Here is an 18,353-nt window from a genome sequence, read left to right as displayed (position 1 = left end):
TATGGAACTGGGGGGTGTGAAGGATCTAATATTCCCCCTCTGGTGGAACAGGACTGCTGGACCAGTGCATCTGACCCGTTTGGTGCTGGAGGCTGTTCCCTTCCATCTCCAGGAGGAACCTCCTCCAGACGTGCCCACAAGCAGGGGGAGGTGTTTTGGGAAGAGGTACCAGTGGGTCCCAGAAGGACCAGGCAGCACCATCCCTCCCTGTGCTTCATCAGCAGTCATGTGAGTGACTCCTGCTGCTGCCAGCAAGGGGGGATTGTGCCCATAGTCTTCTTTCTTTTTTTTTTTTGTTTTATAAATGTCAATGGTGAAGCAAATTAATATAAATAAGTCTGTTCCCTCTCACTGTTTAATTTACAAAATTTTAATGAGACTAATAACGTCTGCACTTGTTCCATCTTGTGGCTGGCTGGAAGATGGTCAGTGGGTCTGACAGCCCTGCTCAGCTTGTTTTCCAAGAATATTCAAAACTGGAGGATTTTACATCAGTGGTGTCAAGCCATTTGGTTTTGTCTGTGCTTCATCTTACACCAGTGGGAAAGCTGAGGGAGTGATGCTGATGGCAAAAGAGCAGTGTCCTTGTTTGAACCTAGTGACAAGTGGAGTTGTGGGACTGTAAAATCCCACAAAATCCCCAAAGCACTATTGTAAAATGCAAGTGATGAGCAAATGCAGTGCTGGATGTGGGCAGGGGTGGAATGAAACCTTGGGTATGGCATCTGCTCTGCTGGGAGCTGCTCCTCAGCCTGGCCACGAGGGTTTCCAGAACTTTCCCTCCCAGCCTCTGTGGTTTGCTTGGGGTTTGAGGAGCAAAGTGGCATCTGGAGCATCCCTGTGCCATCAGCTCAGTGTCCTCAGGAAGGTGACCATTCTTTTCCCATCCACTGATCTTCTGGCTCAGCAAATGGGTCACGCAGGGGAGATCTTCCTGCTGGATAAGCAATTAGCTAAAATAAAGTACTCAAAGGACAAATTATGCAGGACTCTTGCTCTGTAACAAACGACTTGATTGACTTTGGTATTTGTGGGATGTTCCCTCTGTTTTATTTGACTCTGGCTGAAAGGCTCTGGTGTTTGCTCTTTGCTGCTGCAGTGAGCAAGGGGGGTATTAAGGGTTGATTTACATGGTTATGATTGATAATTAAGAGAACCTTTTTATACTTTCTCAGTAGAGACACAACTACTTTTCATTAGCATGTCCAGCAGCACCAGTTTGATTTGTTTTCCCAGGCTGTCAGCAGTTTCTCTGCAATGCCAGGAAGCTTTTCCAAGGAACTCTCCCTAGGACATACCTGGTAGCAAGGCTGTTTTGGGTCTGCTTTTGTTGTTTCTTTTTGTTTGGGTATTTTTCTTTTTTTTTTTTTTTTTTTTTTTTGGTTTTTTTTTTTTTGGTTTTTTTGTTGTTGTTGGTTTTTGGGGGGGTGGTTTTGTGGTTTGAGGGTTTTTTTGGGTGCCACGAGGGCTGAAAGAGTGAGTGCCCCATGCTCCTTCCAGATGGCCTCAAGTCAGGGCATGACAGCAAAAGGAATTTGTTTTCTCAAGAGTTAGTTCAGGCTAAATTAATATAAAAATGTGTAATTTAATCACAACTAAAAATACTTCAATTAAATGCAAAAGTAGGATGAGCTGAGAGGGTGTAAGAAAAGATAAGCATCAGAATAAGACAATAATTGAGTTTGTATTGTAAACATATTCCTATAGGAATTTGGGGTTTGATTTTTTTTTAAGCTGCTTCATTATAAATTTTAAGTCGAGAGTGCTTGAGTGGCTTTGGTGTATTTTGGAGAAGTGATTGGCTACCTTTATATATTTATTTGTATTCTTTGTTGGCAGGATTTTCTATATTTGGGTTTAATTCTCTCTTATCATCTACTAGTTTATTAATAAGTTTGAAGGCAAATAAGGCTTAAAATTGGAAAACGTGTGTTTCAGTGTGAAGCTGGTTGTTTTGTGGATTCATGTAAGCTTTTAATCTAATTTTTCTAATAATTGGAACTTTAATATATAAAATCATTAAATGAGATGAGTATCATTTAAGTACCCCATGTATTGACTCCAAGTGCATCACATTAAACTGTTTGCTCTGTACTGTGAGCCAGGACATAGGAAAGGAGTCAGGACCAGGTCACCTCGTGGCATCCTGCTCTTTGATGGGCCTGAGTCCCATGGGATGGGTGGGTTATTGAGGAATAAAAGTGTGGAACAGTGATGTCAACACTTCCAGCCAGAAACATCATCATCAGGATGTTTGAGAGCTGCAGGCTGAGATTCTGGTGCTGGCATCTGTATCTTTGTACTTTGAATGCTGGGTGAAGCATGAAGATCAACTTTTTTTTGTTCTTGGCTTCATCCAGAAACCAAACAGCATGGGGAGGGGAGGCTGAGGAAGCTGCATTGGGTTTTGTTGGGGTGATAATGGATAATTTAATGGATAAATGGATAATTTAATGCCTCTTCTGTGATGCCACCCGTGAGCTCGGTGCTGCCACGTTCTGCCATGGCAGTCTTTCACCTTTTTTGCAAAAGTTTGCAAAAAAAATACAAAAATGTTTTCATTTGCAAAAAATATTTTACCTTTAATTCTGAAAAATGGCTTTACAGATCTTCATATTTCACAGGCCATAACTAGATTACTGCCTTTTACTGGAATACTTTGTGTTAATGAAGACCGATTGGGATTACATAATAGATTTCCTCTAAAGAAGGCATTATGTGGTTATTTTTTACTGTCTGGCATTCTAGTTAATTGCCTTGTCATCATTAATTGATGAGACTAAGTTGATATAAATAAATAGATTATATTCTTGAGGTCAATTTCAAAGAGAGGAGGGGTTTTAACCAGGCTGCTGTGGGGGGGGGATCAGCAAAGAGAGCTCGGGTGCCAAGGCTGTGCTGGCTCAGGCCATGTCACCTGCAAAGAAATTTTCCCATCCTGCTTGGAAGATTCCCAGACAAAGGTAGCCTGGTTTGCCCCATCTTCTTAAAACTAGTCTGGCCAGGCTGGATGAGCCTCAGGCCTGCAAATGATCCTGGCTGGTATCACTTTGAACACCTCCTGTTTCCAGAGTAACCCAGATTTATGTGTGTAATCACTATTAAACAGCAATCAATTGAGTCCATGGGTAAATCGATGGGGTCTTTATTAGATTGCAATATTGCCTGAAATCCTTTTGCCTGGAAAGAGAAGAGCCTGTGGGGGTTGAGGAGCAGCAGGTTCCTTTTCAGGGCTTGCATTTGCTCTCAGAGCTGGTGGGTGCCAGTTTGAATGGCTTCAAAACATGGGAGAGCACAAACAAATGGCTCCTTAGACACTTAAGTTGCTTTATAGGCTTACAGATCTCCTGAGCCTCACCTGTGTGTTATTTATGGGGGTCAGTCCTCAGCCTGTGCTGCAGCAAAGTCTGGGATTTGACCCCTTCCCATCAGAGCATCCCCAGATGGAGCCTCCTTGGCTGGTCTGGGTCCCTCCAGATGTCTGGGGGACAGAGAGGTCTGGCACCTCTGTTCTGCCAGCCCTTTTCCTGGCTGCAGCACTGGAAGTTCCTAACTGTCGACCTGCAATTCTGATCTGAAGTGGTTCTCAATTGAAATTTATAATTAAGGAGTTAGTATTCAATTTTCAAACATTTATGGATTTCTATAGCGTCTCAAGTCAGGAGCCAAGCTCCACGCTGCTGGCAGAGAGAGAACCAGAAACCTTTTTCCTGCCTCTCTGCACTTCTGGAGCGTAGCACAGAGCTCCTCTCTCCTCCCTCCCCTCTGAAGTTTTCCCTACCACGAGCAAACCCCATGCAGGGAGAAGAATTTTCCTTCCCTTTCCTCCTTCCTCCATAAAAAGGTGGCAGCGTCTGCAGGGCTGAGCATCCCCACTGTGCCAGGAGGTGACCTCACTTGGAAGGTGGAATCAGCCTTGGGCAGAGCCACCACCACAGCAGCTCCTGGAGCACTGGGCCAGCTCCCCAGAAGTTTTTCAACAGTTAATTGGAGCTGCAGGTCCTTGCCACCTTTTTTCATGGAGAGACAGTCGATGCCCCAGCCTGCAGGTGTGTGTGGACACCCAGGTTGAGCAGGGTCTCTCCTCAGTGCCCCGACAGATTTTGGGATGGCTAATCTGAAAACAATTGGAAGCATTCATGAATTGAAAGAACTAATTCCCAATAAATCAAACAGCATCCCCACGGGAGTAAGGAAGAGAAATAAATGAGGGCTAAAGAAATGGATAAAGATCCTTGAGCAATAAAGAGATGAACGCCGGTTCTTTTAAAATTTATATTTAAACGAGCAAAGTTGATTTAACTGTCTTTTCTCATGCCTTGTGCTAAGATTTAGGTCTATAGCATGACATTATATCAAGGAATAATTTGTCAAAAGACTTTTAAGCATTTTGTGTGCATTCCACTTAATGACAATTTTAATATTCCAGCTTTGGCCCTATATTGCTACGAGGTTTCAATTTCTCGGCGTACCGAGGAGTTCATAAAGATTGTTTCTAATTTCTTTTTCAAATGTGCTATCGAGTTCAGATCCATCTACACATGACTTATGTTAGTAAAAATGCTGGGAAGACCATTGTTAGCTGCTTGACCTAAGTATAGAGCTTTGGGATAGCACAGTTGTGGGAGGATGCTCCTGCTCAGGGAACCAAGTTCTGCCTCCCTCTGTTGCTGGAAAGAGAAGAGCTCGTCTGCCAGGTCCCCTTAGGAAAGCTGCTCATGGCAGCTGTAGTTGGCTTCCTGGTTTTGACAAAATATGCCAGGGGTGATCCTACCTGTGAGCGTGCTAAAGTGAAGCTTCAGAAAAGTCTGTGTCCTCTTGGTGAGGTAGGAAGCATCCACTGGCCCAACTTCTGCTTGATTTGCAAGATATTTGCCTTACAGACTCTCCTGCAGTGAGTAAACCTCCAAATGGGACTTGACAGTTCTAGGACCTCTGTGGGGGTTTGTCTTACATATTCTTAGTCTTCTTTGCCCCGAGAATAAGAAGGGCTGGGTTTAGCTTTGCTTTTTCTCTCAAATAACTCCATGGTCCCAAAGTACAGATATTTGAGTCAAGAAGATTTGATAAATGGAGGCTTAGGAGCACATTGGAGTGACCCAGGATGCTTTGTGGCTTTGCCAGTGTGAGATCTGGCAGTGGAGCTGCCTGTATTTTTGATTGCCCTCCTTTGGGAGGCTTTTAATATTCAGTACTTTGAACCACTTAAAATTATAACAGCTGACAGAAATTATTTATTGCAAAAAAGCCCCCCTCTGACTCAGGTTTTGGCTGTTGGTATTTTCACAAGGCTTCAGCTTCCAATTGTGATGTGCCCTAAGGTGTAAATCAGGGAAGGACAAGATCCAGATGATGCTGTGGAGGGAGACATGGCAATGAGGGCTCCAGAATCCAGAGCAAGGGAGGGGGGGGGAATGGTCTCTCTTCTGTTCAGTTTTTTTGTTTTGGTTTTTTTTCCCTGGATGAATCTTCCATGGATTTCACTCTTTGGCAACAAAACATGATACCATTGAGTGTAAGTGGCAGCAGAGTAAATATTTACTGAGAAGCCAAATCCTATTATTAGTTGTATTACTATTATTAGTGCTGTTATCACTGTTCCCAGTTTCCTAGTTGAGTCAAGAACAAGTACAGAGAGCAAAACCGTGTGGGCTTTTCCAGCACATTCATAGAAACAGATCTTGGCTCAGGAAGAGCAGTTCTGTTTGGAGCTGTTGTTCAGGGGAGATCTTTGCCTCTTCACTCCTCATCTCTGTGTCCAGGCAAGGAGCACAGGTGAGGTTCTGCTTCTCCAGAGCTGCCGTGCTCAGGGACATCCCATTGGGAAGATGCTTTGGGATGGCCTTTGGTCTTCTCCATCAGCAGAGCTCCAGGTGTGTGGTCTCTGCAGATGGGGGGTATCCAGAGGATGTGTTTTCATGGCACTGATCACCCCCTAAACAGCCCCAGATCACTGCTTGGAGGTAAAGGTTTGACTAGGGGCATCCCAGCACACACCAAAAAAATACCAAGTGATTTTATAATGATTTGCAGCAAGTGTTTCAGCCTTTAAAATTTATCCTGGTCTTACAGAAATGTTCTGTCAGCCCACAAACAGTCCTGGGGTAGGGTACAAAAGCTGTGGCAGGTGCTTGTTGGAGCTGTAGATAATTACTGCCATACTTAATGAATTGTGTTGGTTTTATTGATGAACGTGGAGGCTGCATGCTGGAAAAAGGAGGTAAAGATGAGGTTTTATGGCCTGCTGCTGGTATGAAAAGGAGCATCAAGACACCAGTTAGTGTCCCCTTGATGGGACCAGCCATTGTGTTAACTGCAACTCTAGATAAAATTGCTAAGTCTGTTATTTTAGAGTTAAACTGCTTAAATGTTGTAGATACAAAATAAGTTCACTTTCATCTTAAATGCAAATGACATTTAACGATAGAGATGAAAAAAATCCAATGTATTTACGTTTTCTTGTGACTTAATTCTGTCTGCATGGATAAAAGGACTTCTGAAGTCTTTATTCCATCTCTGAAGAATCCTAAGCTCAGGTAAATTTCAGAAGTGTAATCTGGAATCCCTCTGCTTGCTGCACTCATCTGGGCTTCAAGTGAGGACAAGGACTTGAAAGGCAGTGACCTCTCCCTGTGAGGTGAGACGTGGCTGGGTCCTCACAGACATGGGGAAGTCTGAACATCTCTAAAAGTTCTCGTGGGGGGCATTTCTCTTGTTTGCTGAGAAAGGCTGGACACATGCTGGGAGTCCTTTTCTTCCAGGGCAAGTGTGTGTCATTGCCTGAAGGTCACAGCCAAGCGTTTATTTGGAAGGGGGAAGGGAATAAAAGGTTCATGAAACCACTTGCTGTGTGATCTGCCAGTGGTACAGCTGCAATGGAGAAGTTCCTCAAAGCCTGAAAATATTTGTCCATGTGAATATTATTTTTAAACTCTCTCTATGTAAGAGAGCTATAGGTGCCTATCAGCATCCTGTCCCAGGTGACCCCATCCTTAACATGGACATGTGAATTTTGGTGACCTCCTAAACCAACACCAAGTGCCAGAGTGTCTGCTTGGCCAGGGATGGATTTGCTCTGAAACATCAGTGTGAGATGTCCTGGTCTGCAGCTCCTCAAGATTCCCCTTCCCATCTTCCATTTGGGCTTTAATCTTCTGATAAGCCAGTGGTACAGCAGAGGGCAAATGTCAGGGTAAATGAAGACTTACAGAGCAGAGTTTCTCAGGGGAGGAATAACTTCTGTCATCAGATTTTTTTCTTCTGTAGAAACAAGAAATAGGAGATGAGGTATTTTTGAAATCTTTGTCAATCAGGAACAACCCTGACCCTGTGCACATGTCAGCCCTGCAAGGGACATCTGCACACAGGGGAAAAAGAGGAGATGGTAATAGGTGGTCACTGGAAATCCATCACCAGGAAAGTTTGGTGGCCTCAGATGGAGCAGAGCTGATAAATGGAGGAGCTGTGACTGCCCCATGCTGCTGGGGAGGTGCCTGGAGCACTTGCTCCTCATGCTGCTCCTGGTCCCCACACATAGGAGGGGTCTCACATGGGTTCCTCTCATGCTGCCACCCTCTGTGTCCCCATCAGCAGGGAGGGAACATCACAGGCCATGGGTCTGTGCTGCTGGGCCAGGTCCAGGGGAGGCTGATGCTCTTGGGTACAGCCAGGAAGTGACTGAAGGTGATTTCCAGTGAAGCAAAGTGAGTCAGTGACATAAACTGGATAGATGATGCTTTTAAGAAAATTGTGTGAGTACTGGATGAGGGAATTACAGGTCTGTGTTATTCTTTTCCAATGTTATTATGTACACTCTGTGTTATTTTAAAGTGCCTCTGTGTTGGTTGCACAGTTTTTCTTGGGGTGCTCAAGGAGGTACTTGATTTCCCACAAGTATCCCATCCTCAGTCCTTTCTCTTCAGTTTAATTAACTTTTAAGAAAAACATTTTTTTTAAAAAAATATTATTTAATATTTGCAGGATATTTTTGAAAAAATTTCCCTTCACTTTGTGCTGCAGCCATTGTCTGGTTGGAGCTGTACCCAGCTGCATGGTGGCCAGTGGGACCCAGAAATGGGCTGGGACCTCTCTTCTACCCCACATCTGGGGAGCATCTCCAGACATGCTCAGCAGGATGATGATTGCACTCCTCTTTTAGGAACTGGCACAGAGCTGTTGAAGAAAGCAGCTCTGGTTGCCCATGTCTCCAGCTCTAGAGCTTCCAAGGGTTGGCCAGGCCATGGGTGTGTGTTATGTTGGACCATGATGTCATTGGTCAGGGTTTTTCTTGGGGTGCTCAAGGAGGTACCTGATTTCCCATAAGTATCCTATCCTCAGTCTTCTCTCTTTAGTTTAAATAACTTTTGAGAAAAATATTTTGAGGTGTGATTTTTTAAAAAAAACAAAAATTTAATATTTGCAGGATATTTTTGATAAACTTTCCCTTCACTTTGCTTGTGCTGCAGCCATTGTCTGGTTGGAGCTGTGCCAAGTGGAGCCCAGAAATGGGCTGGGACCTCTCTTCTACCCCACATCTGGGGAGCTTCTCCAGACATGCTCAGCAGGATGATGATTGCACTCCTCATTTAAGAACTGGCACAGAGCTGTTGAAGAAAGCAACTCTGGTTACCCATGTCTCCAGCTTTAGAGCTTCCAAGGGTTGGCCAGGCCATGGGTGTGTGTTATGTCAGCGTGCTGACCATGATGTCATTGGTCAGGGTTTTTCTTGGGGTGCTCAAGGAGGTACCTGATTTCCCACAAGTATCCTATTCTCAGTCTTCTCTCTTTAGTTTAAATGACTTTTGAGAAAAATATTTTGAGGTGTGATTTTTTTAAAAAAACAAAAATTTAATATTTGCAGGATATTTTTGATAAACTTTCCCTTCACTTTGCTTATGCTGCAGCCATTGTCTGGTTGGAGCTGTGCCAAGTGGAGCCCAGAAATGGGCTGGGACCTCTCTTCTACCCCACATCTGGGGAGCTTCTCCAGACATGCTCAGCAGGATGATGATTGCACTCCTCTTTTAGGAACTGGCACAGAGCTGTTGAAGAAAGCAACTCTGGTTACCCATGTCTCCAGCTTTAGAGCTTCCATGGGTTGGCCAGGCCATGGGTGTGTGTTATGTTGGACCATGATGTCACTGGTCAGGGATCCAAAGGTGGTTGCTCTGCAAGGTCTCTCATGGCCAGAGGGCTCCTTGGAAAGTGTCTTTGTGCTTCTTGCTGGCTTTTTTTGCACCCACAGGAAGAGTTCTGGTCCTCGTGAGGAAAGCAATTCCAAGGACTTTGGCCTCTTTGTGTTCGTTGGGGAACAGGTAGTGATTCAGTGCAATGATTTATTATAAGGCTCTGTCTCTCTTTCCAGGCTTCCTCCATAACTCCAGCTTTTCCCATCTAGTTTCTGCATCAGTAGGGTGCTCCTTTGGGAGAAGGGAAGTTAATTTCTCATCATTATCGTGCATAGATTCAGAAGATGGAAGATAGTCCCCTTTTGCTGTCCCTTGACTCCGTGATAACTTCATAGCCAGAGAAAATAAAGCTAACAGTTACACAGGATAAAAAATAGCATAATCAAGACTGTGAGCAGGAGCCATTTCTCAGTGCTGTGTGTGGTGAGGGATGGAGGGAGGAGGTTTTGTCACCTGAAAGCTGGAGACAGCCTCTGCTTGTGCAGAAAGTATCAGGTCTGTGCCACCCTCTTGATTCATCACCGAGGGGCTTTAATTCCATCACCCTCCAGCTCCTTTTGGTGGCTTTTGGCTTTGCCATATTTGCAAATCCCTTTCAGCAACCCGAGCTCCTGAGGCAGTAAAACACAGTTTTCATTAAATGATATATCTGACATTTACCAAACCTTGATGTGACAATTTAGAGGGAACTGGTTGCATTGGACATCCTTATTAATACTGTAGTAATGTGATTAGGGGAACATCTCGGTCATTTAGGCCAAAGGGACTTGAATTTATGAGCACAGTGGTGAAGCAGACATGAAGCATCACTTGACCAAAATACCCTGATGCTATTCAGTGGCATGGGCTGGTCCTGAGCTGGAGGTGAGCATCCTCAGGAGCCCCTGGCAACCACCAGATCCTGAGTGAGCCCCATCAGCCACGGGGTATCTTTGTTCGTTCTAAAAATAAGCCCCAAAATGGAACTTAGCATCTTCTTCCTGACTGTAGCAGGAACAATTTGGGCAGAAGCATCTCTTACACTGTTGTGGCAATTTGTGATGGTAAATAACAGGGGCAGAGGGAGGGAAGCATCTCAAATCCCATCAATACTGAAGACAAAAGGCTTTCTGCTCTGCAATTACTCTTCCTGTCCTTTTCCCTCCTTCCCTCAGGCCACAAGCAAGGAACTTAACTAGAGATCAGGCAGCTTTTAAATGCCACAGCCTCATAAAAGAGAGGAAATTCAGATTTGTAACTTTCCTGTGTGCTATTTGGGTCTTTGAGCAAGTAGACCATCCTGCAAGCTCCACACAGTGGGACCAGAAATAATTGCACCATCTCTGCAAAGAGCTGGGCTGCACTTGTTTTGGGAGCAACAAACCCTTTCTTGTCTGATTGCAAACAAATTTATTGAGTGGAAGGGGAGATGCTGCTGACCTTTTTTGACCAGGCAAGGGAATCAGCTGGAGGGAGTAAGCAGTGTGGGCTGGTTTTGATGTGGAGCAAATACAGGCAAGGAAACCTTCTGGGAGATTGTGCTGCCATTTCATGGACATGGATCTGATTTTTGTCACAAGTGATGGAAAACTGGGCTGTGACCACCCCCACCAGGAAGGGACAAGGTGGGGGACATGGCAGCCAGGCTCTGTGGGGGTCCTGGGACCCCTCCAGCAGCCCCAGCACCTCACCCTGCAAGCTGAAAGAGGCCTCTTGGTGGGTTTGGATCCCTCTAGCTTGCTTGCTTTCAGCTGTACAGTAATATTAAAACACTACTTTATTATTTTCCATTTAGTCCTGCATTAATGAAAAGAGCTCTATATAGCTGCAGAATAGTAGCTAATCAAATCAAGCAAATTGCTGTTAATGTTCCTGCAGTGTTGCTGGGGCTGCAGGTGCAGTGCAGAGGATGGTGGCTGCTCTCCCTGTCCCATGGCATGGGAATTGCTGGATGGGTCCCAAAAGCAGGGACAAGCCATGGGACCCAGTCAGGGGTTGCAGTCCCCGGGGTGGTTGGTGCTCAGGGGTGCAGTTTCATCCCCTTCTTCTGCAAAGGTGCAAGAGAAATCCCCAGATTCAGAAGTCTGAGCAGCAAAACCTCCAGGGATTCTGTTGTGAATCCTGGGGATCCCTTGGACCTCCTCTGTGGAGCCTTCCTGCAGCTGGCCAGCTCCTGGCTGCATTCGTGTGCCAAAAAGAAAAGCATGGGAGATCTTCCCTTTCTGTTTTCTTACAGCAGGTGCTGTGCTTAGGGAGACTTTCTGCAGTTCCCCATCCCCATCAGTTAAATTTGTGATGTGCACACCCCTTCTGGAGGGCCCGTGCTGAGTGTAGGTCAGGCAGAGCATCCTTCACCCGGACCTGGAGGGTCTCTCTCTGCTGCCGTGCAGAGACACAGCAAAAGGAAGGGCTCTTGGCAGCAGATCCCATGGCTGCTGATGGGGTTTCTTCTGCTGGAGGAAGGGTGTTTGTTGTATTGGCTGAGCAAGGTAATTTCAGCTGGCTGGTAGTGGTAGAAAACCATCATGAGCTTGTTTTTCTCGGTAGCGAGGTGCCTTTATGCACTTAATGGAGCACTGGGATGAGTTACTCTATAATTAACAGCTTTTACATCAATGTTACTGCCCTATTATTATGTGATAAACATGGGCGAGGGCGGCTGTCTTCAAATGGAGCATTTTGTTAGAGACAAATGAGGAGAGGGTACCTGCTGAAGCCTGGTCTTGTGCTTATTTCATGGTATCCTGCTGTTTGTGCTGTAGAAACGGGAGGGAAGAGGGATGCTGCTCCAGCTGGGCCAGGCACTGGTTTTTTTGCACCTTTGGCACTGCTCTGGAGTCACAAGCCAATATTGCATGAACACAAACTACTTAATTTGGCTTATTTATTTAAAGAGCTTCTTCGCGTTGGCTGGGTGTGAAAATATTCAGTGGGGTTTTTTTGGTTTGTTTTTTTTTTTTTTTTTTTTCAGCAGTTCTGAACACAGCCGGGTGCTGCTGCCCAGCTGGGAAGGGGACCCAAGGCTGCTTCTCTTCTTTTGCTTTGCTTGTACAAGTTGAGGTGCTTTACTTTGCAAAAAGGCTCCAGCCAAAGCTTTCCTCTGAAAGTTGTTTATTGCTGCTGCTGCTGTCATTGGTTTTCTCTCTGCTCTGGGTGTCCTAAGGCCAAATTACTGTGCCCACTGCCCTGCTGTGACTGTCTGCAGCATCCTGGGCAGCACGTTCTCTCTGCAGCATTGGGGTTTTAGCTTTTTATTTCATAGTACTACAGCAGAAATGCCCCTTTTGTGTGTCGGCTTAGCAGACAGCAGAACATTCCTGTGAAATATTGTTGTACACCAAACCCATGTTGACTCCTGTCTGCTGGGCAGGTGTCAAGGTGCCTTTGTTGATATTGGAAAGCAGCGGCGTGGTTTCGAAGCAGAAAATGTTTTTGTGTGGCTTTGAAGTCCTGTGAGTGCTCAAAAGAGAGAAAGTTATTCCATGTCTAGCACTGATCTAAGCAGGAACAGCAAAACCAGTGTACAAGCTAATGCTTTTTTCCTTCCATTCTTTTTTTGTTTATTTCCTTTTTAAGCACACATCCCTACTCTGGTGATGTGTTAGAGGTGGTTGTTATCAAATCCTGCTGATGCATTAAAAGATTGAATATAATAAAATAATAACAATCCTTTCTTTAACCTTTCTCCTAATTTTCAGCACGTGTGGAAACACTATACCCTGGCTATTTTCTGATAAGATTTTAAAATTCTTTTCTTTAAACCTATCACTGGCACAGTGACTTCATTAGGTACAAAATTCTCAAGTAAAATTTTGCAGATCACCAAACATCAGTTATCCAGTTAACAGCAACAAAAGGTGAAAATTTATATTATGTCAAATACAGAGAATTGCTTTACTGTGTAGCTTTTCACACTGTCGTGCAGTGCTTCATTGGAGTGTTTTTTTACATACAGAAATGTAATGCAAAACTGTTTCTTGTTTACAGACCACAGAATGGTTCTATGATCCTGTACAATAGGAAGAAGGTGAAATACAGGAAAGATGGATATTGCTGGAAAAAAAGGAAAGATGGGAAAACCACCAGGGAGGATCACATGAAGCTGAAAGTCCAAGGAGTGGAGGTAGGAGAGCACAGCAGGATTGGGTGGGCTGCCAAGAAGCAGCTCCCCAAAACATATTCAATGTGAAGCTGTCCACTCGTTGAGAAAAATGTTTCTTTTTGCTGAGTTCTAACTGCAAAAATACACACGTGTTCTTTATGACTGCTTTGAGTGAAATTTGAATGTAACTTCACCATCTGGTTGTGCCCATGCTCTCAGGTTCTCAGGAGGTCTCAGCCCTGGTGCTGCAGACAGACTCTGATGGGTCTTCACACCAAGCATCTTTTGGTCAGAGGTGTTTCATGACCCCCAAACATCATGTGGGGGTGTGTGCTAAGTTGTTTGATTTTTTTTTTTTTTTTTTTTTTTTTTTCACCATGTAAGCTTGGTATGTACATGATTTGATTCTCACAAAATACTGGACAGTTTGTGGTAGGAGCTGTCATAATTTTCCATGCACACATAAAGTGTTGGTCCTACAGTAGCAGAAGTCAAATTTCTGTTGAATTCAGAGCAGAATCAGACTCAGCTTCACAGCAGGTTTTGATGGAGACCCTTGTTCTACTGATGGTCTTAAGACAGAGAAATTCAGATGGGTGATTTCACCTGACTGATTTCCAGTATTTCTGGAGAATTCCTGTTTGTTCCAAAGCATGTTGTTGGACACAGCTCTTCTTTCTTAAACTCTGTGAGAAAAAGCTGTTGGATTGCACTGATCACCTCTGATGTTCAAGGTCTAAAGAGATATGGTTAAGAAACATGTTTGTTTAACTTCTTTTATATGTTATTAAGTGGGGGTTACATTTTCTGATAGAAGTGCAACTGCAGAGCCTTGCCTGGGTTAGCTCCTGAGTCAGGAGGGCTGTTCCTTGTGTTTTATACTGAACTCCAGGCCAAAGTTATAACAGGGTCATTATAATGTGTGATTGTAGCATTTAGCTGTGTCATCAAGAAACACTGTAATGTTGGCAAATGAACAGAGAAGCCATAAGAATATATATTTGTGTAAACTGTATTGATTTTGCAGACATCACTGGGGATGGGAAGCTGTGCCCAGTTGTGTGGGCAGAGCCCAGCACTGTTTGGAATAATTGTCATTTTCCAGTGACAGCCAAAGCTTGCCCCATTATCAGGAGGCATGTCTGACAGCTCTTGGGCTGGACCTTGGGCCAAGCAAAGCTTTCCAACCTCACCCCCATCTTGGCAGGTTTGCATGGCATCAGCTCTCCCGACCTTCCCTGGGGGCTGTGCAAGGGGGTTTGGCACCCATGGGGCCATCCCTGAGTTTGGGTGGGGGACATGAGGTGGCCAAGCACCTGGAATATATCTTGAGCTCCTTCTAGGCATTTTTTCATCCTTACATTCTGTCAGTTTTAATGAGGTTTGGGGTTTTAAAATAGTATTAAATGGATTGCATTATATTACACCGGAGAGGCATAACTTTGTTCCATAATTTTTACATCCAATAGCAATGTATTATGACAAGGAAAAAAAAAAAAAAGTCAGCATAATAGAAATTGTGCATTGTTTTCATGTTGGGTTTGCAGGGCACGATTTAATTAACTTCTGTGAACTTTAACAATGCAGAATATCAGAACCTGCACTACAAAACTGGCCTGTTAGGAGGGTGGTGGTGACCAAGGGCCACCACATACCTGGGATTAAATAAATACTTCCCCAAGTGTGTTTTCAAAGATGGAACCACCCACCCTGGCAGGCACCGTGCTGAACTCACCAGCCCTGTGCTGAGCCCAGTAATTTCTGTTTTACTGAAGCTTGGCTTCTGGAAAGTTAACAGATTCAAAATGGGATGTGTCTGGAGCTGGGGAATGCACAGCTTTCAGGGCTTCTTCCTCTGGCTGATCACATTTGCCACTTAAGAAAATAAGTGTCAGAGTGCTTGTTTTGTGATTTGAATGCACTGGGCTTTGGCCATTCATTCCTACCTCTCTCTCCAGCTTAAGAGCCCTTTAGAACCTGGTATTTTATCTCTGAGAAGGTACTTACACCCTCTCATCAAGGCATCCCTCAATCTTCTCTCTAGGAAGCCCAACAGACCCTCCTGGCAGCCTCTGAGCCAGTGCAGCCCTTCATCTTCTGAACAATGCAGGAAAAGTTCATTTTCTTCACCATTCCAAAAATATGTATTTTAAACCTTCTTAATTAATTACTCCATCAGTACACTGTGCTGCTTCACAGACACTGCTATGGGTTTGTTTCTGATACCATCCCAATAGGAATCCCATGTTCTTTACTTAGACACACAGGCAACAGATTTAAAATAATAAAAAAAGGCTTTTTTTTTTCAAAGTTGGAGTGATGCTGTAGTTAACCACATTAAGGTTTAACAGGGCATGAAATAACTGTCTGCCTTGTGGCACTGCCAGATCATCTCAGTGACTCTTGCAGCCAGAAGATAAATAGGTATCATTGTCACACTGATGGAAAAATACTTGCAAAGGGGAGAGCCAAGAGCATCAATAGCATCCAAACAGAGATCTGAAAATGGCAGCAAATAGGCAAGGAGCAACACATTGTTCTGTGAAACTACTGACCAGCCAGTTCTGAAGACATGTGTGTATTAATAGATTTAATAACTAATTATTTCCTGATTGTCATCAGTGTGGCAGCTCCTGTGTGTTCCCAAGTTTTGGGTATTTTGAAACAAAACATTTAGGCCAGATACTTCTGGCTGTTGGTATCTAATGGGACTGTATAGAAGGATTTGGTGAGCTTGGACCATGCAGCCAAAGCAGATTTAGGACATAAATAAGGAAGAAATTAATTTAAATAAGAATACACTAATTTAAATAAGGAATGAGAAGAATAAACTAATTAACTAAGTGGATGCTACCTGATAACTGCCTGAAATTCTCAAGCTATTATCTTGGTTGGCATCACTGCACATGAAAGTTTAGGATATTACTTAGTTAATCTAATGCACAGTCCTGTTAGGAAATGCTGGATAAACCAGAAAGGAGAAATTAATTTGGCCTTCCCCTTAATATACCTCATCGTGCAATTCTTTATGGAATCCATTAAAAACCTCCAATCTGTGATCCTTTTGAAAATTCTAATTAATTAGGATCCCTGGTGATGTGTTCCTAATCAATTCACATAATTAAAAATTTTAACTAATAAATAATAGTAAGGGGAAGGTTGCAATATCTTTAACATCATTCTGGACTGGTGCTGCTCTGACTTTCCAGGTGTTTGGCTCAGCTGATGCAGGAGCCTTTCCAGGTGCCTGGGAAATGTGGATTCATGGGAATCCACCAGTAAAATTGAAAGGAGGTGACATTTTTATAGTGAATTTCCCTCTTGTTTTTTGTGCTGACCATGGGGCACCCGTTGGGGGGGATGCTCCTGTTCCCTTGCTGGGAGGGAGTGGTGCTGCTGGTGGCCCTGGTTTAGCAGGGTGGGTCCCTCATCAGCCCTGATTTAGTCTGACACTGCTAATTTCAGATCAGGGAGCTGAGAGAACAAGATGAATGAGCCAGAGCTCATATATTTGAAATGTCTTGTTCTCTCATATATAGATGTATGTTAGCTCAGTACAATATGATGATCTTTATGAATTCCTAAAAAAAAAAAAAAAAAAAAGTAAAACTTGATTTAAGTCTTATTAGGAGGGAAACTCCCTTGTGGAGATGGAGATGCAGAGTATCAATTTTGTATGCAGGACTTGTATTTAATTAATATCCTAACTGTCCCTTAACACTATTACAGATTAGTCCACGAGGACAAGAATGGAAATTTTAGATTATCCAATTACTGCACAAACTCTGGGACATCACTATCAAACTTTGCAAAAAGGTTCCTTTAGCATTCAGCCTGACCCAGGAGCAGGGTCCCCTCTGGGTGGGATGGGCTGCAGGGCTTGGGTGAGTCCAGCATCCTTCTCTCTGCAGCCTGTGCTGGCAACAAGGTGACTTTGCCTTCTAGCAAGTGACCAAATGTGCTTCTCTGTATTAATGTAAAATAACCTATCATGGAATATCCAACTGCAAAATGTTTTTACATCTCTTGATACTCTGCTGTTGTCAGTGAAATTCAGTTGTAAGTTATTAGTGAGGGTGAAAGTAAGCTGGGTGGTGGCAAGCTCTGGCAGGATTAGGCTGGAGAACTGTTCCTAGGACAGCCTGATCCAATTGGCTTTAATTTACACGGGCTGTGCTTGCCCTCTGAGGTGAGCTGTGTAGTTTGCAAACTAATTAGGATTACATTGTTCAGCCAGGCTGCTTAATGCATTCCAGAGAAGTGCTGCAGAGTGGCTCTGGAGGAAAATAGGGCTTTAATGTGGAAGGTTTCTGGAAATATGGCACACACGTGTGCATGCATCACCACAAACAAGTGCAGCCAGGAAAGCAAAGGAAAAAAACTGCCCAGGAAGGAGGAGCCTGTTCTTTATCATCACTGCTAATGATATTTTCCTTCCATCTCTCCTAATATTTGACTTTTGCCATTCCTAACCAGCCTCTCCCTTGGTCTTCCATAACTCTTTGGCCTCAGAGTCCAAACAGCATCTCCCCAGCTGTGCCTCGGATGCAAGGGGCAGATTCTCCTCCAGAAATGTGGAAGGTGTTGACTCCCTGTGACCCATGGTCAGGTTTAATCCTGTTCCCTCTTGGAGGTGGTGTTTCTGTCATCCAGAATGTAGGGGTGAGATGGCATCTGAATGATTCATGTGTCTGGGGCAGTCCTAGGGAAATCAGAGCTCTGGTTCACTCTTTCTGAAAGGGAATATGGATTATCATTAAATCTGGAATAGGTCTCCTGAGAGTCTCTTCTGAAGGGAACATACATATCAATAATTTGTTTTCTATATCAGGATCTTAATGTATTCACTTGCAGTAACATAAATTCACAGTAAATGGAAGGGGGTTTTGGCATCTTCTCCTAACACCCTACATGTGTTGTGGAGCTTTGTTCCTCAACAGGCCTGTAATGTACCTAATCCTTTAATTGTTGTAGCTTATTTTACGGTGTATGACTTCAGCAATAAAAGCCCTTTTAATATCTGTGTGGCTGAGAAAAAAGATTCAGCTGAAATCAGGGGTTGTGTGTGATGAGATGAGATGCTT

General features: G+C 43.9%; 1 protein-coding gene across 13 annotated transcripts in view; it reads left to right on the top strand.

The window, feature by feature from the left end:
• Positions 1-18,353, top strand: part of CAMTA1 (calmodulin binding transcription activator 1) — a 248,112-nt gene that overhangs the window by 70,801 nt on the left and 158,958 nt on the right. For all 13 annotated transcript variants that reach the window (XR_011730433.1, XR_011730434.1, XR_011730435.1 and 10 more), the window contains one exon: positions 13,155-13,290. Coding sequence is in view for 9 of the 13 variants with exons in the window: in XM_071767412.1 (XP_071623513.1) it covers positions 13,155-13,290 (136 nt within the window). In the remaining 4 variants the exon portion in view is untranslated. The remainder of the gene's footprint in view (positions 1-13,154; positions 13,291-18,353) is intronic.

Source organism: Heliangelus exortis, chromosome 23, assembly GCF_036169615.1.
Source record: "Heliangelus exortis chromosome 23, bHelExo1.hap1, whole genome shotgun sequence".
NCBI lineage: Eukaryota > Metazoa > Chordata > Aves > Apodiformes > Trochilidae > Heliangelus > Heliangelus exortis.
This window is presented reverse-complemented; position numbering and strand designations above follow the sequence as displayed.